Here is a 25,114-nt window from a genome sequence, read left to right on the forward strand (position 1 = left end):
TTTCCGCAAGTTTATTGTTTTCTGTTTGGTATTAAATTAATAGTTAAGATCCATTTTGTTACATCTGGTGATCCGTTTATTTGGCAATCGCCAATGGCAGTCAGCAGGGTTTAAGAGCATCCGTTGTTCGACCTACTAGCCAAATGCTTTTTTTTTAAATATACTTTTTCACTTTTTTGGTCTTTTGGAAAATGTTGTTTGTGTTGTATTTAGACCCCTCTACCAAGAAATTTGTTTTGCATGCACACGTATAAAAATTGCGGTTTTTATCCAACGCAATCATAGGTTTGAACGTTGTTTTCAATTTAGACTTGTTTATATTTTTTCGTTTGGGCTTGTATTATATTTGCCTTCGGGTTCATATGATCCGTTCATCCTTTTTCGACTCTTCAAAATTCAAGAGTCTATCCTAAATTAAGGTAAATTATATGGCCTTCCAAATACCGTTTCGATTCCTAACATCACTCAAGAGACATTAATTGTCGAAATCCGGATATGGTGTACTAATTTTTGCACCTTTTGTTTGCGGTATACCATCTTTTCCGCAAGTTTATTGTTTTCTGTTAGGTATTAAATTAATAGTTAAGATCCATTTTGTTACATCTGGTGATCCGTTTATTTGGCAATCGCCAATGGCAGTTAGCAGGGTTTAAGAACATCCGTTGTTCGACCTGCTAGTCAAATGCATTTTGTTAAAATATACTTTTTCACTTTTTTGGTCTTTTGGAAAATGTTGTTTGTGTTGTATTTAGACCCCTCTACCAAGAAATTTGTTTTGCATGCACACGTATAAAAATTTCGGTTTTTATCCAACGCAATTATAGGTTTGAACGTTGTTTTCAATTTAGACTTGTGTATATATATATATAAACGAACGAATGTAACTATAAATATTTCGGATAACAGATATCCTTCATCAGTATGAGCACGATGTAAAATGAATCAGATCAATCTATTCTGATTATTAAACTATAGAAATCTTGAACATATAAGTGCCTATAAATAGCAGCACATGACATACAAATCTATGGGAGTGTGGATTAATCAGTACAGAGATTAATTCAATTACACAAAAAAAAAAATTATAGATTGCCTAACAATGTAATTTTAACACACTATTTAGTATGCAAATATAAGAATGTTTAAAATATTTACCAAATGATGAAAATAAACGCAATATTTCGCTAGACTAACTAGCTTTATCAAGCGTGCATCTATCCAGGTGAAATCGGATGTAGATGATAAGAAACTTTTATTGCTCAATGTATATGTTGCACTTGAATTTAGCTGCCTTGAAAATAATACATAATTTGGATGACGTTCAAGATTTTTACAAAATTGGTAGTTGAAGTTAGCAACGTTCATTGGCCAATATTACAGGATAAAAAGGACGATGCTGTGTACTAAATTATTCTTTAACTTTCCTGTATCTTTTCTCATCTTTTTCGTTAAGACCATCAGGTTCTAAAGTGTGGAGTTGGTGGATCTCCAGATAGACGGTACTAGTATGGGCACAAAAATGGCCCCGTCATATGCCAACATATTTATGGGCCAACTTGAAAAACGCCTCTTGGCTAGTGCTCCATAGAAGCCCTTCACAAGAACAACCTTAATGAATTTCTAGGACACTGTAACTCTTTCCACCATTCAATAAAATTTACATATGAATCATCTATGGAGAAAATAAACTTCCTCGACACTACGAGTTACATCAAGAACGGAACCATTATAACGGACCTTCATACCAAACAAACGGACAAACATCAATTCCTTTCTCCTTAAAGTTGCCATCCTAAACACTGCTCCCGTGGCATCCCATTCAGCCAGGCATTGCGAATCAAGAGAATATGCTCTACTGAAAATACGCAAAATGCTAGACTTGGACAACTACGTAAACATCTAGTTGTTCGAGGATACAATAACAACATCATTGATAGCGCGTTCGAAAGAGCAAACAAAACTAGTCGCCAAGAACTTCTAGAGTACAAAGATAAGAATAAAGCAGCTAACAGAACACCCCTTGTACTCACTTACCATCCTGATTTTAAAAATGTGTCTTCCATTGTTCAGAAGCATTGGATAGTTATAGAAAATGATTCAAATCTTAAAAAAGTATTTTCCTCACCACCAGTCATGGGCCTTCAGAAGACCTAAAAACATCCGTGACAAATTAGTGACATCTGTATTAGCAAAGCAGCCTACTCCATCTCCCGGTTGCTACAAACAATGTGGTCGAAGGAACTGCTTGTGTTGTAAAGCTGCCAATACAAGCAGTTCTTTCATCAGCTCCGTTACTAAACAAAATTATACCATCTACTCAAATTCCAACTCTAAAACGGAGAACTCAATTTATATATTAACATGTGACACTTGTGGCATTCAGTATGTGGGAGAAACAATGGACAAATTTAATATTCGGCTCAATAACCATCGTTCATGGTACAAAACCAACAAAAACTGTCCTCTCACAAGACATCTTCGTTCAACGAAACATTCTTTTGATAATGTTTCTTTCCAAATCATAGACGTCAACACCGAGTGGGACACCACGGCGAGAAGGAGAAGAGAAAATTTTTGGATCCACCAACTCCACACTTTAGAACCTGATGGTCTTAACGAAAAAGATGAGAAAAGATACAGGAAAGATAAAGAATAATTTAGTACACAGCATCGTCCTTTTTATCCTGTAATATTGGCCAGTGGACGTTGCTAACTTCAACTACCAATTTTGTAAAAATCTTGAACTTCATCCAAATTATGTATTATTTTCAAGGCAGCTAAATTCAAGTGCAACATATACATTAAGCTGCAAAATTTTCTTATCATCTACATCCGATTTCACCTGGATAGATGCACGCTTGATAAAGCTAGTTAGTCTAGCGAAATATTGCGTTTATTTTCATCATTTTGTAAATATTTTAAACATTCTTATATTTACATACTAAATAGTGTGTTAAAATTACATTGTTAGGTAATCTATATATAAATATATATGTACAGTAAGTTGCGTTAATTCGGTGTTTTAGCAAACATATTCTTGATTTTGACTTGAATACTTTTAGGATGAACAATGCATTATATGCCTTGTGATGAACCAGGAACACATTCTTTAATTGTGATGTTTTTGTAGGTGTGAGTTTGTTCTTTATTGATGATATATATGACAGGAGACAATTTCTGTTTTTTTTTGTTGTTGTTATATTCTTAATCATGTTCATGGTTTTAAAGCTGATACCTGCACTAAAAATTAGAAACCTATTCAAGAAACGGGAACACTAAATGAAGTCTCACTATATATAAGGTAACACTACGACTATTGAAGTTATATATATTTATATAGCGAATGTGGTCGAGTGGTCTAGAGCGCTGGACATGAGGTTAAGCGATTGGTGCTGTGGTGTATCATAGATGTATAAACTCATAGCTATGGGTTTATACATCTATGGGTGTATCAAAGGTGTGAGTTTAAATCCCGTTGAGGGATAAAATTTTGTCAGCATAAAAATCTAATTCCAACACTGTTGGGTTTAATTTTCAGACTTGTATATATCAAACCTTGAAATGTCACAATCTACTCCCCCCCCCCCTCCCCTACCAAGTAGGGAGGTCTTGATGGTCAATATTTGTACAAATAGAAAACATCAATCTTGGAAAAGAAATTTTACTTAGCGATTTGAAGTCTTCTTATTCAAACTTCCCTTTCTTTTTCGAGAAATTATGCTTGCATAGAGAAATATGAAAACCTGTTGCCTTTGAAGCTAATGAAAACAACTTGATATTCACGAGATACCATTATTTTTTGGCTCCAGTATAAAAAGAGAAGGTAAATTATGTTCTACCTCGCTATGCTCGTCCGAACATAAATTATTTCTAATTCTATATAAAGAAACAGCAAAGACTTATATGGCAGGAGATACACACCAAACAGTTTTTAATTTGTAGATCCAGCAAAAAAGTCCATACATCATATAGTACATCTCACTGTTCATACAAATATCTACAAAAAGAAAATATTATACATTTATTTCCCGTGCCGGAGAAAGATATGAAGATTTGTTCACCCAAGAATATTCATATTTCACGAGGGCTCTGCCCGAGGGAAATATGATTTTTCGAGGGTGAGCAAATCTTCATATCTCCCGAGGCAAAGGGAAATTAATGTTTTATTCCACTGCCTATGCTTTGTTTACTATCAATACATTAAATATTATTTTGCATACATTTTTTTTCTTATCCGCTTGTTTTTGTAAGTCAAACTAAACACGACATACCCATTGATAAACAGTAAGGATCAAAATTTAATTATAAGTCTTTTTGTTTTATCGTCTGAAATAAATTTGAACATGATAATGATTTTTGCTATCGCTATTTTAAGAAGAATAAGAAGTTCAAAACGTTATGTACATTAAACGCGCGTAACGTCGCACGAAGTAATCCCGACATTTCAGAGTGGAATATGATCCTCAGAATGGAATATGAAGATTTGTTCAATGACACGTGGGATAGTCTCAACCAATCAAATACTGAAATGTTTAAACAGTAGGATAAAAAGAATTAGTAATGCGGTATTGCGCAATAGAAAAGCTACGAAATCTCAAAACGAAAAGAAGTACAATTATAAAATTATATACCTTTCATTTGTGCAGAAATAACAAAAGTTAAACATTTAGCATATGAAGTCTTTCCTAGTTTTCTGAAATTTATTGCAATCCATGAAATTTTATCTGAAAAAGATCCTGATTTGAAATACGATGTTGCCAGCATATTTTATTTGCTTGTCAGTCTGCCTCCTGAATGGGCACATTTCATCAGAGACATGTCTCTGATTTCATCAATGGAAGTGTCAATCCAGTTGCATAGAATTTTGAAATAACTGCAGATACTCCTATGCCACAAAGTACTCGAACATATTTTATGACCTCTTAATAAAACTTGTTGAAAAATCTCCTTTATCAGAATCTTATTGGATTGAAAAGTACCCAGAACTGGGATTAGTATACTATACTAGCAGCATGATAGTCCCAGTCCAGAATTAGAGCTTTCAAAGTGTTGTTTTTTTTTCAAATTTACATATCCTGCCTGGTGAATGCAAAGAACTAAATTTTCAAGTACTTTACAGAACTTTGTTTACTGAAGTTAAACTATTGAAATGTAACCGCATGTCTGATAATGGCACTTGTCCGGTGTATTAACACGCTAGAGAAAATTTAGAACATATGTTTATTAATCGTGTCAATCTGTCACAATTCACTGATTTTCTGAAAGATTTTTAAAATAGATTCTATGTGCAATGTTGATGATATCTTTGTATGCTGATTGGTTTTTGGAAGAAAAGAAAAGGTTTTGATTTTTATTTCGCAAATTTCATTATGAGTATAGCAAGATTTAGTATCAATAAAAGAAGAAATATCGTATTGTTGGATCCTCAACACAGGCACTTGTCTCTGAAATTTTTCCCCCTTTATTATATATTAATGCTATATTAATTAAGTATATTAGTAATTTTTTTCAGATACAAGTGCCCTGTGATCCTCAAACTTAACTCAATTTAGTAGACTATTTTAAAACATTGTAAGAAAAAAACATCTCTCACTTTTTTATCTTTTAAATTTGAGAAAAGAACATTTATCATTAAAGAATATTTTATATCAGACAATCCTGTTATAAAGTAACATGTTAAACAATGCAGACATATTGTGTTAATTCTAAAATAAACTAGTTGATATGTAATAGAATTTTCATATTTATACTTTTTGTTGAATAGCTTTTGATATTGTTTTAATTGACTGCATGTAACTGTTTTTTTTGTGACACCTGGTACTGTCTGGTGAATTTTTATTGTACATATTTGAATAAAATGTTATCAAGAGAAAAGTAGATAGCCTGTCTCACGCCTGGTAAACCATCAAATCTTAACCAAATGATAAAGCGAGAAAAAACTTTACTTGCGCTACCTGTTGAGTTTTTCTGGTACAAAATATCAAAAATATAGATAGGGTAGGTCGACTTTTATCAATTTATTGTCAAATCGTATATATTTTGTTAAATTGGAGAATGTCATGCCATAGATTACTATAAATGAGAGCTTTTCTCGTTTATTACTCGGACCAATGTTATTTAAATTGACATCGGAATGACCTTTCTCCGGCAATTAAATGCGTCCAGCTCAGTGAATTTTTGACAAAATGACAGTGAGTTCCTCAGTAAGTAACGTATATATCAGTATATATACTAAGTGTTCTTCTTAATCAATATAAACGTATAATAACAGTTTTTTTCCCCCTATTTCTTTACGAATATAATTCTATTAAGCCGAATATGTTATAAAGTATGTCAGGTTGAGATTGTCTGGTATCGGTTGTGATATTTTGGAACAATGTTGAGATCTACTGTCGAATAAAATTTTCAATTAACTACGTATCAATCGGATACAACCGTCAAAATTCATGAACTTTCAGTATAGTAGTCATTTTAACTTTTTTTTTGGTTTTGACATTAGTTTTATATGGAGTCCCGTTGGTTTTATACAGATACTAAAGAGTTGTGTTTCTAAAGTCTAGCTAACGAGATAGAAAGTGTACTAAATTTTCAAAGCTGTAGATGCAAAGTACAGCCTGGCAGCCTTGCTTTCTTACAAACAAGGCTTACTGTGTGTAGTCATGTGTGTGCATATGTATGGAAACAGTATGTTCCATAGAATTGATTTACAATAGGTAAAATGGTGAAATATAATCTCTTTTTGGTGTTACCATGGAAACAATCTGCATTTATTTGATACAAAATATTGCAAAAAGGGGGGTGAAAATGTCGAAAATGTCCCTAAAATATGGTCCAAAGTAGAATTTCAATCCATTTGAGTGATACCTTTTCTGAAACCATTGACATATATATCTATCAAGATGTCAATTAAAAACCATATGCATTTAACACCATTTTTCGATAAAATTGAACTGAAAAGTTCGAGCGTAAAACACATTGTTGAAAAACACGCATCAATAGTTTCTGGACCTAATGCCGGTATGGGTGTGAAAATAGAACTGTCAAACAGAAAATGGCCTATAAAACATGCAAAATACAATTTTGATGTTCATATAAAGCCATTTTGAAGGTTATATTATTCTTCAGCTATCTAAGAATAAATTTTATTGCACACCAACTTTCCTATTTGACAAATTTAGCAGGACCGAATTGCGAAAGCAAACTCCTAACTGTCTAATGCTATACCGCATACTTACAGCGCTCGACTTTACACCTACAGCGCTAGACTTTACATCTTCACCTCTCCAGAGCTAAACTTTACATCTCGTTTTCTAGGCTTTAAAAACCGCTACTCTTGGGTATCTCCATTAATATTATGGACCAACAGGTCTCGATCATACAAAACTAATGTCAAAACCAGAAACGAGTTATAATGACAACTACTGACTGTACTATACAGAAGGTTCACGGATTCTGACGGTCGTATTCGATTGACAGTTTGCTAGTTGGAGGTTTTATTCGACAAAATTGACAATAAATTGATGAAAAGTCGACCTACCCTATCTATATTTTGTACCAGAAAAGATTAACAGGACGTGCCAGTAAACTTTTTTTATCGCTTAACCATTTGGTTGATGGTTAACCAGGAGTGTGTCTGTACACTGACGTTGTGAGTTGGAACCCCGCTCGTGGCAGTTGCGTTTGACTCCTATCTTAATTTACCAGGATTGCCAGTTTCCCTGTCGAAGGTCGGTGGTTCTCTCCAAGTGTTACGGCTTCTTTCACCAAAAATGCCCTCCACTATATAGTGTGTCGTAAGTGGCATTAAAAACCAACAATCAATCAATCAATCAACATACCAAGTAATTACAATGACAAGGTTGTGACAGTCGAAGCACACACCTTGTTCTGATTTGATTTGATTTTGATTTATTTTTTTCATAAGTGAAATAAGAGTTTACAATAAAAAATAGTTCCAAGTCTTGAATTATTCCGGGACGATTTCTTGTTTGGGCAATAAAGTTTATCGACAGGTTGTAGGTATTCGTTGGGACACCCATTGCGCCCCCTTAATAACACGTGTTTCTGTATTGTTATGAATCACACTCTATGGCTGATCCCAGCAATTCCGTTTAATTGAAATCAAATAAGCACACTTGTTCCTATATATGTTGTACTGTTACGCCACTGTTATGGGTTTAGGGGGGGGGGGGGGGTGCTCACAAACATATTCCATCCCGCAACAGTCTATCTGTACCTGTTCAAATCAAGAGCCTGTAATTCAGTGTGGTCGTTTGTTGCTGTCATTCAGTGTGGTCGTTTGTTGTTGTAATTCAGTGTGGTCGTTTGTTGCTGTAATTCAGTGTGGTCGTTTGTTGCTGTCATTCAGTGTGGTCGTCTGTTGCTGTCATTCAGTGTGGTCGTCTGTTGCTGTCATTCAGTGTGGTCGTTTGTTGCTGTCATTCAGTGTGGTCGTTTGTTGCTGTCATTCAGTGTGGTCGTTTGTTGCTGTCATTCAGTGTGGTCGTTTGTTGCTGTCATTCGGTGTGGTCGTTTGTTGCGGTCATTCATATTTGTTTATTTGTTTTTCGTTTATTGTTTTGTCATAAATCAGGCCGTTGAATTTTTTGTTTGAATTGTTTCATATTTTGTCATTTTGGGACCATTTATAGCTGACTATATCAATTACATGTAATGTGTAACTCTATATCTGCTGAGGATTAAATAGAGAGTTATCTGAAACAATTCATTCTAATTCATCTGAGAGGAAAAACTATTTCAGATTTAACGGTACCACGTGCAAGTATAATCAAGGAGATTCAAATGTCTGATGAATAAGTGTTTTAATTACTTCAGTTTATACCATTATATATCTTAATTTCCTTTCACAGTCCAGTCTTGTGTGACCCTCAGAACGGACGGTGGTCATCTTCGCTTAACGAGCCTGTTCCCCTATTATGCTACAGAAACTGTTTTGTCATAGTATCCTTGCGGCTTTGGATTTTTGAAATTTTGTATTTCAAAATTGTCATAATAATTAATGTAACCAATATGTAATCATTTGTATGTAATTTAACTTGAAAGGACTGCTCAATATTGGGTGTCATAATTGTTTTGTATTGTTGTAAACTTATCTAATGATAACTAAATTCAAATTAGAGAATCCAGAAAAAATAAAACTTATAAATATTTGTGAAATAAAAATTACAACTCTCTTCATGTTTCCCCTTGGGGCCTCGGTGGCGGAGTGGTCTAAGTAGCCCAACTACTGTATATCACTATAGGCTATCAAAACTGCGGTTTTGAGTTCGAGCCCCGCAAGTGGCATGTGCATTCAACTACAATCATAATTGACTAGGATTGTCAGTTTTCCTGTCGAAGGTCGGTGGTTCTCTCCAGCTTCCAGGCTCAACCAATCAAAACGGACCGCCACGAAAAGGCCAATCTGGGCGTAACTAGACTTGTATTTAAGTGTAGGCAAATTTTTGGAATAATATATGCAAAAAATAATTCTCAATGTGTACGCAACTGCCTTTTTGCGTACGGGTTTCGCGCCTTACGTTGAGGGGTCTCCAGCGGGTCAAGAAAAACGTTTTTCAACTTTTTAGAACGAAATTTGTTAATTAACTCATTTGGCAAAAATTGGTTAAACAAATCTAAAATTTCTGAACTTCTTTATAAATATCTTTCAGGTCTATAGTTTCATAAACAAAGTCAATGATACACTTATTCAAAGTCCAGTCGACGGTTTTTTCTGCCAATAAAATCGATTATGACACGCATCAACATCAACATTGAGGTGTCGGTGGATATGAAGAAGAGCCTATAGATTAAAAAGTCTCTCGCCTCCCATTGTCGATCTCAGGTAGGACTTGACGCGTCGCATCGCGCTGAAGGATCTTTCACTAGTTGCCGATGAAACGGGCATTGTCAATAATATCCAAATAATCCTATGCACCGAAGGGTACAGATCGGCGTGTGTGACATTAAGGACACCAAGAAGTCTATCTGGCCTGTTATCTTCAATACGCCAATGGGCTTTCCATCGAGCGACCTCATCGTCAAATTCTGTTTTATCACCTTAATCCGAACGGTAAGCGTTGTAGACTTTGTCCGCTATTTCAGGAGTCAAGTTCCCTAACTTGGGAATGAAATAAGATGAAAAGAAACGTTCCTCGTTGCTGATTAACCGCTTTGTAATATCATCAACCAAGTGGTCGAGAAATACGAAGTACAACGAAACTCTCCAATAGTCTGAAGGGTCACGGGTGGTTAGCTCTGTGTCGTTGACGTCCAGCGATACGAGGAACTGACGGCTGAATTTCGTGTTCTGCTGCCATATCTGTTGCTCTTGCAAACAAAGACTCCCAAACTGTATCATCACCTCTTTCATCAGAAAGCTTTTGAATGACAATCTTAGCTTCTGTCAAAGCTTCTATCCAATCAATATCGGGTTTCTGTAAATAATTTGTCAAGGCGACTGTTGAGCTTAATATATGTTCTGCAACAACAAGACTCATGATAAATTCGAATGGAAGTATCGCATTCATACTCTGTGCTGTTTTGTCATCATTGTTAGCTTTCAGGGAATTCAGGGTAGAGACAACAACTGCAAATGCTGCATGTTTGTATTTTTGCCTGCACACCTTTATACTTGCCGGACATATTCGCGGCGCCGTCATAACACTGGGCACGGAGATTCCTTATATCAAGTTTTATATGTTCAAGAAACTCAACGATCATATTAGAATTGGCAACACCTTTTACACTATTGGCAAATGTATGTATAGGTACGTTCCTAGTCGAACCTTTATAGGTAGCTACGCCACTGCCAATGGTCACGCTGAAAGTGGCGTCAATATGTTCCTCCTTAAAAATCACACATACTACGTCAGTTTTTTTTCTGTGCTGGTAACAAGGATTTTTTTACTATACAAATCCTTGGCTGGTAACAAACAAAAACCAAAAAGCTGACGTAGTCAGTTTTGATACTGCGAAGAATTCCGTGTCTATTTAGAAAGGTTATACTAGAAGATGCATGTTATTAAATTTCGGGGATTTCCCCCTTCATAGTGTTTTCGCTGTTTTGTTTTTCACGGTCGGTTTTGGTTCGATCTACATAAGGAATTTGTATCGGTCCGCTCGATTAAGCTCAAAAATATTTATTTTGTGTACAAATATATTTATATATATATATATATGATCATATATTGATATGTTCAATTATAATATAACGCAAACAACCTAGTTTCGTTTGTTATTTATTTCATAAGCTCAGAAAATATGTATTTTCAGTAGCCTAAAAAAATTCAATGACATTTTAATATAGCCTCCCTTTCTAAATGGTACTGGTTAACAAAGTATTAACGGAGTATTTTTCAAGTAAAGACACTATTAAATATGGGAACTTTTGATTCATTCGTGTATTAAAAAAAGTCAAACTGAAGTGCGGAGTTTGATATAGTATTTTATTTAAATGAACACACCCTAATATGCTCACTGAAACGCGCTTTAAGAGTGGACTATGTAGTGGATGGATATTGCCAGGGGAGTTCACTGCATGGCACCTGGACAATTTTGGGGAATGATAACTGCTCAGCAGGCGCGAAATCATCCGTCACTTAGGATTAGATTATTCCATTTATGATGGAATGATGGTGCTTTGTTATTTCAAAAATAGTGAATAATAAGATTCAAAAATAAGTATGATACTCTAATTTCATTATTATTGCATATATTTTATCATGATTATTTTTACAAAGTCCAACATTTTACGTTTTTACGTATTTTTAGACATATTAAAATATTCTCTATGACACATCGCCCCTCTTTTAGTTTGGAATATTCCAAAAACTTTTCTTGCACACATTGATTAGATTCGGCTGCAGATCATCGACTGTTGTTGACTTAGAATCAACTTGGAAAAGTTAAAAGATCACAGAAAATGGTAAGATTTCACTTATCAACATGTTTGATTCGTATGTGTTATGATATATAGAATCCATTTTTGTGGTACTTTAATTCAAGAAAAGGTGTAATTTTCCTTGAAAATGAAGAATTACACATTGGAATGTCGTTAATTTTTAACATTGTAATCGTCGAGTGTCAAAAATATAGATGCTCAGAGAGTATTTTTCTTAACAAGAAAACCTTGTTTCCTGACATAGAATTGGTAGTCTATATATCCTATGTTATTTTTTTAAGGGATTTCTAACTGACAGCTACTGTGCATGCTCTAGTCGTTTTTTTGAGATCATTCCCTTGTAACAAGCCCTGTAAGTTATATATAGTTAATAGAAGCAGACCATTATATTATACCAGGCCATGGTTAGGGGCTATTTGTAGGATTATCTATAGAATGTTGTCTCCTTGTATCACTAAATCTCTGAACTACTGGTTCAATCCCTACCAAGAAACATTGATTGAAGATTGATTGTCTGATGGTAGTATACAAATAACAAGACAACAACATACATTGGCTACATTGCACCTCCAGTGCATTTTTCTCAAAATAACATAAATTCCTGAAAAAACTCCTGTATTAATAAAAAAGGTTGTACTTCTGTATATAAAAATCCTTGTATAAGGTTGCACTTCTGTAAATACACCTTATTGCTATTTGTCTGCCATTACTGGACATCATAAAGGTTCCTGTAAAATTTTGAAAATGTCTGATGCCACAAACGTAAAGTGATTGTTGTATGACGTCAATAGTTCAAGTATCGCAGATTCTCTGGTCGGGTGTCGCAGATTCCCAAATAGCGATGAGGTCTATATAGACGATACAATTTCCCATGAAGTTTCGTAAAAAATCATCCTGAAATGAAAAGTTCACATGCAATACTTTTTTTTGCAAATGTCAAAACATAGGGTTGTGCAGCATATTTTCAACAATTATATGCCTCCAACATTGTATGGTTCTTAATGTATAAACTTGTAATAAAATTCTGCACCAATCCCTTCCTGAAAAATCAGTTTGAACGCTATCCCAACTATTTATACGAGTAAAATTCTCAAGAGATAAAGCATGGAAATTATATCTCGGAACCAGTAGGTGAGGTGAATCAGCTGTATTTTCAAAGTGCAACCTGTAAAGGTAGTCAATACTGATTGTCCAAAGACCCTGCCAGCCAACCAACATGGCTAAAAATTGAACATAGGGGTAAAATGCAAGTTTTGGCTGTTATCTTGAAAACTGCTTTAAACAGAGAAAATCTGACGGGGGCAGAAATTTTAGAATGTTGATCTACTTTTTGTCCATTTACATCAAAACTGTCAGATGACTTCTTGGAGGAGTTATTGCCCTTAAATGATGAATTTTACCAATTTTTGATCCATCCATGCTGGATCTATGTGATCACTCCGTATTTTAACAAGGTGCAAAATTCAGAGTTGAAGACTTGTGATGAAACTAATGATGTGTTTTATGATTTGCAGAAAATCTATACACCATTTTAATCATCTACTGCCCTGAAATTAAGAAAAGATAGGTAAAAGAGCTACTTCACTTTAGATCTACACTTGCTTAAAGTTCTTTTGTAAATCAAAATTTATAAGATATTACTATTTATGAATTAATGTGAAAGGGTAATATACAAGATAAGATAAGAGTTTTTAAAATATTATATTAGTATCATATGTTTGTGTAAGTAATTGATTAAAATTTAGTACAAGTTGTGTATTGATATCAAAGTTGGTTCCCACACTTTTTTCAAAAACTGTTAAGCCAATTCTTTCCTTTTGCAAGTAAGAGTACTGATACAATACCAGTATAATTGGCAACTGTCATGATACACTCAAAGGTTTGAGTATCCACTTTATTGCCAATCTTAATTGACCACAATATCTTGTATTACATAATTGAATAAACACTTTATTATTCAGCTCAATACACAATTAATAAACATTGTATACCTATAAATACTTTTGATCTACACTACATATAATTGTTCTGTAGACAAAAAAATCACTGGAATTTCATGCTTTGATTTTATTTATTTGGTAATATCCGTTTATTGATGCAACATGTTTAACTGATGCATCACAAGTAAATTCAATTTGCAAATTTTTTCAAATCTTATTTCAACTGTCCAACATTAAGTTTTGGAATAAGAGGAAATATTTTCGGAATAGGAGGCAAAATCCTTTAGGTGAGGGGTCCAGGGGGGCTTTGCCGAAAAGAGATTTAGCAATTTTGAAGTCATTTTTCAGGGCCTTGTTGCTCTCAAAAAAATTCATTTCAAAAACTAGTAAGATTTATATTTAGAGGAAACCCAGAGTTGCCTGAGGAAACTGTCAACCTGCAGTAAGCAACTGACGAAATATGGCTAGAAAAATAATAAATTTTAAATCTAGAAAATAGTAACTATGCATTGTCGACAGTTTATCAGGTTACACTCAGTCCCAGAAATCAAGTATGATTTCAGACAGTATCTCTGTTTTTTTGTCCATTGGTGAGATGGAGTACAAGTTAAATCGGCACCTATACAAAAAGTCAAATCAGCACCTGGTTAAATCAGCATCTGATCAAACAGGCACCTATTTAAAGTCATTTCAGCATTTAGTTGGTAAGTTCGGCACCAAGTAATATTTTTCACCTTTTTCTGCTTTTTGTCCATCCTAAATTTCCTGAAAGCGAGACATAGCGATCCTAGATTCCGTCGGCTGCGGTGTCAACATTAAGGTTCAGTCGGTGGTTAAAGTTTATTTAGACATCAATAAATTTGTCAAACCTACATGGAATTTTATAAAATTTGGACAGAAGCTTGTTTATGACCAAAATACAGTATCCAGAGCAAAATTTTGAAAATATTTATATTCATTTTTCCATATTTTACTGATAAATGGACTTATTTTTTTTTTACAGTTAACATTCATCTTCAGTCTCGGGTTAAAGTTTTTCAGTCATCAATAACTTTGTCAAACCTTCATGGAATTTTATGAAATTTGGACAGAAGCCTTTTTATGACCAAAGTACAGTATCCAGAGCAAAATTTTAAAAATATTTATTTTCATTTTTCTGTATTTTACTGATAATTGGACTTAGTTTTTTTTACACTTAACATTCAGATTCAGTCTAAGGTTAAAGTTTTTTAGTCATCAATAACTTTGTCAAACCTTCATGGAATTATATGAAATTTGGACAGAACCTTGTTAATGACCAAAATACAGTATCCAGAGCAAAATTTTGAAAATAATTATTTTCATTTTTCTGTATTTTACTGATAAATGGACTAAGTTTTTTTTACAATTAACAAGTTGATATAGTCTGGGGTTAAAGTTTGTTACATTTTTTTTCAAAATTCAATTCTATATTTTCGTAGTTACCAAATAGAATAATTTTAATATTCAAAGTAGTGTATTAGTTCCCAGAATTCTATGAATAATTCTATATTGGAACCAGCAAAGCTTGGTGCTTGTAGTATATTTTGTACACGAAGTGTGTATTTTTTCCAAGTTAATACCAGTCATATTAAGCTGATGGACATATTATAATTTACTGGCCTTAAAATGGACATTCATGTATACTTTTGTAATACCTTGATGTACTTGAAATATTAAATGAGCTCAAGTTTTTTCTTCAATTTCAGTCAACATCAGCAGACATATCCCCTTGTATAACACCATCAACAACACCTTTGAGTGGGACACATGCTCCAAAATACGGGACAGTGATTCCAAACAGGATATTTGTAGGTGGCATAGCAGCAAATGTAAGTTTATCTTAAATTATTGTCAATTGCTTTCTCCCTTTGCAAATTTTGATTAGTAAAACAAAAAGTCTAATCAGTATCCATATACATGTATTATACACGATACGTTGTTGTTTTCAATTTAGACTTGTATTACACACGATATATATATTTAATTTTGTAGGTCCATACATGTATATTAAGGCCAAAATAAATAAAGTGTGTGTTTCCGGTTTCCCGACCCTACCTCTGTTCCGACACCCACCCTAAACATTTTATTGACAAAATTTAAAAAAATATTAAAAATCCGGATTTTTTGGTCTGTCACGATCCGATTATTCGTTTAGAATTTTACGCGTAGCGTATAATTTAGCTGTCAAATATGAGAAATGTGATCACATGGACTCAAAATATAATGTCAGACATCGATTCCTGATAATTACGATAAGATGAATCTTTATGAAGAACATCATGATTGACATATAGACGAAAAAAATAGGAAGTTGACGCATTTTGTTCAACTTTTTTGCACAGGTACAAGACGAGAATTTTTAAATATTTGTATTTATAATGAATAGTGTATTCAGTATATATACATATATTAACCAAATCTTGTCGTGTACCTGTGCTTCTTTGGACCAAAAGTCAGAATCGTTTCAGGATGGACAGACTGTATCTGTCTGTTAGTTCACAAACAATTTTAGAGTAAAATGAGTTCAATTTACTGCTAAAATCAATCCAGCTTTTGTTGTAAAAAACTCTCTTACTAATGTTGTACAGAATTGTGCTCAGGACGCAACATGAACGACTGTTAATCGTGTTAATGCTTATGAGCATTTGAGTTAATGACGACAAGGGGGAAGACAACGGTGTATGAGAAAGAGGAAAAGAAGCTTTCCCTAGTAGGCAGACATGGTGTATGATTCATGTTCATTTATAAATGAATCTGTTCCCGGCACCATGCCTACTTTTATTCTTTCATATTTTCTCCGGCTGGTCCCATAACAATTTATACAAGAAAGGAAAAAAAAATTCATGTCATATTTATATCTGCAATTTATTTGACCAGTAGGTAAAGACTAAGATTTCGCATTCTCACTCTTCTCAAAACCTGAAAATTTAATATTGTCAGAACCACCCTCTCTTCAAGATCATATTCTGTTAAACATCAAAACACATCTGTATATTAAATAAAGAGGGTGCAAGGGCAGAGTATCACCCCTCGAAAAATCATAATCAACTGCTGCTTAGCATCGGTTCAGTGTTTTTAAGGGGTACTAATCTGCTCCCACATGTATACCCTGTGGGTCATTTACATTGTTAGGTTCAACGAGGCCCAACATAATAACATACCATGCTGGATGTTTCCCTGCCATTTTTGGTTTAAGATAATCGGCAAGAACATATTCCTATTACGACCAAAGAAATGCATAAAATTTGCATTAAAGTTTATTTTCATATTTCTGACACAGAACTAAAACAGAAAATTAAAAGAGCTGTAGATTCAAGTACTATTCTAGATATCAAAGGAGCAGGAACATCAAACAATTTGATTTGGAACCTTTTTCTGATGTCATCAATAGAAAAAAAAATGTTTTCATAAAATAAAATGTTTTACCTACATACCCTACCTAATTTTTTTGGAGGTGAGATAGGAAACACACAATCTATTTATTTTGGCCTAAGTCACATAATGACACATTGATATACTTAAGTGTGCATATGCATTAAAACTGGAATTTTGTGTATTTTATATATTTAATACACATTTGGACTCGTGTTGGGCTAAAACATATACAAGTGCACAATGTATCTATAATCATAATACTTGAGGAGGAAATTTTCAGATTTTTCAGGAAAATGTGTGTCAAAAACTGAAAGGGATATAGTTTGGATTGTACATGACTGTTGTTGTTTTCAGATTAGGAACCTTCTCTTTTTTGGCATGACATTTCTTCACATTTATTTGCAGATGATTTTAATGCAGTAAATCTCCAAACATTCAAATAAGCTGGAATTCTTTGACTTCACAATTATTTATTCTAGGCACTCTAACATTTCAAGTGGTAGCCCATAATTATGGTGACCCAGTGTGATATGAATAAGCAAAAATGTGGAAAAAATCAGTAACCAGCTCAAATTTTAGAGGCCTAAGGCTACTTGGCTCTGTAATTTCAATTTTAGGTACTACATAAAATTTCAATTAATATCTTAATATAAGACCCTTGTGTATAAGTCTGCAAATTTTAGATCACTGTATAGTTAAGGCCACAATTAAAAGTATTTCAGTTTGACCAAACCTGACCATGTCTGTTGGGTATGGTTAGGTGCAGTCTGCACCAAAATCTTTTCCGACTACTAGTCTGAAGACCAATATTCCAACATTTTTCTTATGTGTCTAAACAAAGTTTTGCAAAATCTTACTAGTCCGAATGAATTTACAAGTCTGGGGCATTGGACTAGTGGCTAAAGGTGCAGACTGCAGGTAAAAATGTAGCTACATGTAGCAAGGTAGGATTTTTTTTCTCAATAAGATACAAAATGTTAAATGTTTAAGAAACTGAAAATGTCAAAACTATGTGCTGAAGGAATGGCTTACTTGAAAAAGATATTTCAAACAGAACTGATATACAAATATTTGTTATCACGTACATGTAACTACATGTAGTAATCCTGACTTGTGAAACAATCAACCTTTCAAACAATATTTGGTTTTAAGTATGTCCTAAACGTTCAAAACACAACCTCTGAAGAGGGTATTCAAGATTTCACGCTTCTGACAAATATTAAATATCTGACAAATACAAAACCAGTAAGCCCTGATATATTAGAACACTTGTGAAGAGTTATGACCTCATAATTATGTTCTTTCATAAAGTTGTATTTTTAAGGCAATTGCTTTTTGCCTTTATGATATCATGAAACTGCCATATTTGTGACCCAGATTCATGCCAAACTGGTCAAAGTAGATTCTTCTGCTGCTTTGATAAATTTCCTATGTTCCTAATTAGTCCCCTACCGACGAAGTAGAAGGGGACTTTAGGTTTGCACTCTGTCCATCCGTCAGTCCAGCAAATCAGTTTTCTACACTTTTTTTCTTCGTGCTTGAAGATATTGATTTGATATTTGGTGTATTGTTTAATCATGACAAGTTACAGATCAAGTTTGAATTTTGTTCCGTTCTGATGATTTTGTGCAGAGTTATGGTCCTTGGACTTAAAAAATTCACTTTTATGGTGTCAAGGAAACTCTAGAATATAATATTAGAACATAACTAGTAAACTGTAAAAGGGAAAGTGCCCTGGTTCGTTGGACAAAAAATTTAAAACTTGACACCATAAAAAATCATGATGAAAAATTAAAAAGGTACAAAGTGCTATTTAACACAGCGTATAGTGCTGAGGAAAAGGGGAAGCCTTTTTTCAAAAATGTGTAGTTGATAGCAATTGTATGGTCATTTTGATTTGACCATTTTGATTGGACTTTTTACCATATTTTGACAGTATCGTTCCACAATGACACATTTTGACACACAATTTAATTATTCGTGTATAATGCACAGGGTACATTTCACTATAGCCTAGCAATCTAGTTTTGTTTTGTATTGTATTGTATAAAAGATATATTTATATCAACAGATGTGATTCTGAACTTTAGAAAACATGTATTTTTATTTTTGTACTGTACCTCTACATGTACATGACTATAAAGTGTGAGATGTGTTACAAATGTTAGGTTAAGAAGGTTAAGAACTTGCCTACAAAGATTTGCATTGTCAAGTTCCATGATTGTTTACAGACAACTGAAGATGAATTAAAGAATTTCTTCTGTGCTTATGGAGCTGTCAAAGATTCAAAGATTATTGCTGATAGAGCTGGAGTTTCTAAAGGGTAAGTCATCATTTAAGCTCAATCATGCATCAGTTCTTTGAAATCTGCTTGAATTTTCAGATAAAAATGAGTGCATGTATTCCTTAAAAAAAAAGTTCTTGAGTGAAAACGTACATAGTACATGCATTTACCACATCCACCACTAAAGACCTCTTGGAGAAAATAGACAGTCAAACAACAAAGAACAACACATGGTCCAGATAGTCTGAATTGAAACTGGCACAAAATGTGGTGGTCTGAAATTATTCTGGAATTCTGCAAGAAGTAAAGTACATATACAGTGCAGTGTTCTCCCCAGATATTTCATATAGCATCCTGGTAAACAGGGAAATTTGGAATACCATCTTGTTTCTAAAAATTATAGCATCACATCCGTAACACAACCTATAAGAAACTCTTTTCAGATAGCATCACATTCAAGAAAAATAGTATCACATTACCATGATGCTAAAAGGCCCTGGGGAGAACACTGCAGTGTTCTCCCCAGAAATTTTTTGAGACGCAAGATTTCAATGGCGTGTAACTCTATTTTAGAGTGAACTATTGAGACCTGAAGCAATCTGTCATAAATCATTATATGCAATAATGCACAGTATTAATATACATGATAAAGAATAAGAATATATATATGAAATATATTCATTTTATACACAAAAAGCATTTATATCAGTCAATTAAATAAGTCAAAATGTATATATAGTTCAAGAAAAATCCTCATGTTCTTCTGGGCCTTCCAATGCTGAACAGCTTCAGAAATATTTATTTCTGTACTCTGTTCCTTCTACATGTTCTAGAGATATAGTAACAAGACAATTTGTAATTTTATTGGACAGCGCTGTTCCTCAGTCTTTATCCTCTTTAGGGTTGAAAACATCATCTGCCTTTCGCTTAACCCATTTCTTCTTTGCAAAGAACATGTTGATTCAGCATTAAAATTGATTATGTTTAAGATGCTTTGGTATACAACTTTTTAAAACAAAAAAAATGTAATGAACCAGCTGACCAGTGTCCGTAGTTTGACATTACGCTTCCGTGTGTATAATTGTCAAAACATTTCTTTGGCAGGTAAATATAAACGAAACTTGACAAATTCGTCAAAGTTTAGGCCAGTGAAATTCTAGTGACATTATACAAATGCTGCAGTGATTCCGTACATATATTTCCTGATTGACGAATTAACGATCGATGTAAAAAAATTATTTTATTTCTAAAACGTGACAGTTGACAGAGGAATTTTACTTGCAAGCAACAATTTTTCACTTTCTAATAAATTAAATCACTCCTCGTTATCTTTAATAACAGTTTATTTTACTTTTTTGACGTACAAATACTCTCATTCCTAAATTTCATCGTAAATTTCTTTAGTAATGTGTATTCAAATTTATCACGTGTATTCATCATGTTCATTGGTCTTGTTTAAATAGATTCTTCTTCTCGACCAATGAAAAAATTCGTTATTTAAATGGCCAAGTGATCGCACACAGACGATGCGTCAATACAATGTATTTGCGATCTATTTTTATTTTCTACTAAAAATATCTATCTTCATGATGATCATTTACGCTATAACCTGATTACATGGTCTGATAAGGCTGGAACAGGTAAATCAGAGACTTTTGCTAGTTATCAGTTATTGTGCAACATTGACCGACCTCTCAGCGGTGATCATCAACTTGACAATTTTAACCAACATTTATAATTAAAATGTGAAAATTAACACGCTGCAGGATCAAGTATTAAGGGACAGCGGCCAATTAAGGCGTGGCGGGACCGCAGCGTCATATTGGCCTTGGGAGAACACTGATATATTTCATTTTTCTGTTTGTATTAAATATGTTGTTAAAACTCAAAAATGTGTTCTGAAAGAGTTTCTGAAGTTATGTGTACTATGAATTTTATTTTGAACATAGGTATGGCTTCATAACCTTTGAAAACCAAGAAGATGCAGACAGAATAATTAAAAACGAAGTAAGTTTATCCACTTCAGTTGAAATTTAAATTTTGTTATGCCCTTGCCGTAGCGGAGGGGGCATTAAGTTTTACCCTTGTCTGTCTGTATGTCCCGAAATTGGTTTGCCTCAACCAAATGTTATGAAACTTATACACAATGCTTATTACCACAAAACACAGATGAAGTTTGAATTTGGATGGCGTCACTTTTACCTTTCTAGAGTTATGCCCCTTTACAAATGGAAAAATTGCTCAATTTTTCATTTCCATTCTCTAAAGTTTGCCTCAACCAAATGTTATGAAACTTATACACAACGCTTTTTACCACAAAACTCGGATCAAAAACGAATTTAGGTAGCATCACTTTTACCGTTCTTGAGTTATGTCCCTTTACAACATTATATGCAAGTGGGGTCATCATCTGACTTGGCATTTCACAAAATAAAAAAAAAAAATGTAAAGCAGATGAAAGCTATATGTAAAACATTCTAGAATATTTGTGTGGAATATATTCATTGTTTGAATTGTAGTCATTAGGAAAATGATTGAAATAGAAATGCTGTGTCTGTCCATGCATCTGTTCATCTTGTAGGACTCTCATGGCTACATGTTTTGACAAAGGAGAATGTACAATGTATGATAGGCTACATTTTTGAATTGGAAAATAAAAAAGTATTATAAATGGGCAAGATAATATGATTCAGATGTTTTCAAGACAGTAGACTGAAAAATCAGATTTTTTTAATTTTGTCTTACATATTTGCATTTGGTCTTCAGTCTTTTATTTTTTTAATTGCAAAAACTGTCAAAATAGCCTCATTATGAGATCTTGTCATTGATATTTAAAAGCAGATATTTTGCTACAAAATGTTTTTTCAAAGATGATAATGTGTGTAAAATATCTTTTTTGGTTAGGCCTTGGTTCATATATATTTTGACCAAATAATACCTGTAAAAGTGTAATTTTAGGTAAAATATTACAATTTTGACCTTTCTGCACTAATATGTCAGTTATGTCAAGGTTGATCATTATTCCCTAAAATTATTATGATTTTAAAGGCTTGAATAATTTTTGTACAAAATTTTTGTGGATGTATAATGGTATGACTTTGTCCTCGTCATCGTCTGATGACATTTAGTTTCCAGACAATTGTCTGATTTTGGATTTTGGGCCTGGTTTTCAAATTGGTCCACATTAAGGTTCAAATCGGGTCCAACATTAAACTAAGTTTGATTTTAACAAAAATTGAATTGATGGGGTTCTCTGGTATGCTACATCTAAACGTATTTAGATTTTTGATTTTCGGGCTAGTTTTCAAGTTGGTCTAAATCGGGTCCAAAATGAAACTTTGTTTGATTTCAACAAAAATTAAATATATGGGGTTCTTTGATATGCTGAATCTAACCATGTATATAGATTTTGGATATTGGACCGTAATAGGTAAATGTCCAATTTTCAAATTTTTTATTTCTTACATGACTACATTCACTCTTTGTCAGAAACCTATGTTATCATGGTTAAGTCCAATTTCAAATTTTTCAGTTCTATGGCCTTACTCATTCTGTGAGTCCTTGCGGAGAATTTTATACTATTTTAATTTCATTGGCCAAAAAATGGCTCTTATACTTCTTCTTTGATATCAGATAAAAGGCAATAGCTCGTTGCTGAAAGTAAATAAAGAGGTTATGATAAAAAAAATTGTAACCAGAGTTATTGTCCTTTTAATTTCATTAGTTTCATTCAAAATTGTACTGTTTTTGCTCTCTTGCCTATATTTCTAGACACTTATTAAGACTGTTGCAAGGAATATTGAAATGCTGTTCTTATATTGTAGTGGTTACCTTGATATTTTTCTTAATTTTAGTCAGAGAATTTGGTATTTAGAGACAGAAAGTTGAATATTGGACCAGCCATAAGAAAACAAGTCAGTTTGGAGCAAGAAGCTGTGGTTAGTTCCTTTTAACATTAATACAATTTAAAATTGTATTATGGCAGGATTTTTAAAGACAGTTGCCTTTATTGCCGCTAGTGACACAATATTAGTTACTGACCCATTGATTATCTAAAATCTGTGTGAAAAAGTTTGGTTTTTATCATCGCTCTTTCAATTGTTTGAAGACAAAGTCAAATTACATTTTTGTTTGATTTAACATTAAAATTTTATTAACTCTATTAAACTGTCCATATCACAGCATTTAAATGAATTAAATTTAAAATCAGCTGTTGTTCATTTTCCTCTAAAATGACCCACTAATTTATTTCCTTGCAGAGTGATATATAATTGTGTCATTTAAACAGAGAAGGATCAAAATATCATACTTGCTATAGTTCTGATTTTGAGACAGTAAAAAAAACGACAGAATTTTCAATATGATTATAAATAAGGAATGAAAACTAATTTACAATACCAGGTTTCTTTTGACGATCAATTGGTAGTAAATCACTTAAAATAAGAAATGATACTTGATGAGGTGTTTTAATATGTCTGATAATCGTTTTTCTGGTGTTATTTATTATGAAATTATTTTGTGACTTGTGATTAAGGGTCTAATCTTTTACTTGTTGAAAAAATAGCGGACAGTTGCATGCATGTGTATTGGATAGTTATAAAAAGTTTGACTTGTTAAAAAAAATTGTGTTATTGAATAAGTTTTTATTCTAAAATCTCAACTGTCGGTAGACTTTTTTGAAACTTTTTAAAGGATGAAGTAAATTGTCTGAATTTGATCAATATAATCTATCAGGTGTAATTTCATAACATAAGAATGGAAAACTAATAGTCACACAAACAGTGAGTAGTTGTCAGCAGCCTTTCTAGTGCCTGGTATACTGAGATACTTGAGATATTGAACAAATTTTAAAATATGACTCAATTATTAGTGCCTTACATACTGATGAAATGTATGCTCATCATAACTGACAAAAAGTTCAAACAGTAATGATTGTATGAGGAATATTTTAATTAAAAAGTTGTTTTATAATTTGCTTGCTTTTTGTTACAGATAATTCCCAGAGCCTATGGTAAGTAAGAGAAAGTTTTAATGCACAATAACACACTGTGACAACATACTGCATGATAATTACACCTGAGTAGTAACAACATCTATAAATAGATAGCTGATGACTTTTACAGATTACTTGTAGATAATAATGATGAAGTGGTTTACCTTGGAATTCATTTACCTTCTATTGTACAGGAATAATATCAAATACTAAGTGGCAATAAAATTTACTATCATAAGAAGCAGGGGTATTTCAGTATTCAAGAAAACTCATTAGGGTACTCCTTTTATAAAATCCTTGATTGTTTTTTGTGATTTTTCCACTTTTCTTTTAGCCTTTGTACAGGCAAACCATGGACATAAACTGCAACTAAATTCACAATTTTTGAAGCAGAGATATTATTTTGGAGTATTCGTCTCTTCTCATTTCATGAATTTAGTCGACAAACTAAAAAAAATTAAATATTAGAGTATGGTATCAAGATTCTGGTATGATTCAAAACCATATTTTTGGTTTTATTTGTGACAGTCCCCAATAATCAATTAATTGTCACAGGTGCCTGTTTTACATGTCATTTAGGTATTTGTGATCACTGTAGT

At 33.2% G+C, this 25,114-nt stretch overlaps 1 protein-coding gene across 1 annotated transcript in view; it reads left to right on the top strand.

The window, feature by feature from the left end:
• Positions 1–11,799: 11,799 nt before the first annotated feature.
• Positions 11,800–25,114, top strand: part of LOC127731050 (protein boule-like) — a 50,880-nt gene continuing 37,565 nt past the window's right edge. The window contains exons 1-6 of the mRNA XM_052239826.1: positions 11,800–11,926; positions 15,570–15,692; positions 19,470–19,561; positions 21,472–21,529; positions 23,377–23,460; positions 24,515–24,533. Coding sequence (XP_052095786.1) covers positions 11,924–11,926; positions 15,570–15,692; positions 19,470–19,561; positions 21,472–21,529; positions 23,377–23,460; positions 24,515–24,533 — 379 coding nt within the window. The 5' untranslated portion in view covers positions 11,800–11,923. The remainder of the gene's footprint in view (positions 11,927–15,569; positions 15,693–19,469; positions 19,562–21,471; positions 21,530–23,376; positions 23,461–24,514; positions 24,534–25,114) is intronic.

This window comes from Mytilus californianus, unplaced genomic scaffold (assembly GCF_021869535.1).
Source record: "Mytilus californianus isolate M0D057914Y unplaced genomic scaffold, xbMytCali1.0.p SCAF_2, whole genome shotgun sequence".
In the NCBI taxonomy this organism is placed as follows: domain Eukaryota; kingdom Metazoa; phylum Mollusca; class Bivalvia; order Mytilida; family Mytilidae; genus Mytilus; species Mytilus californianus.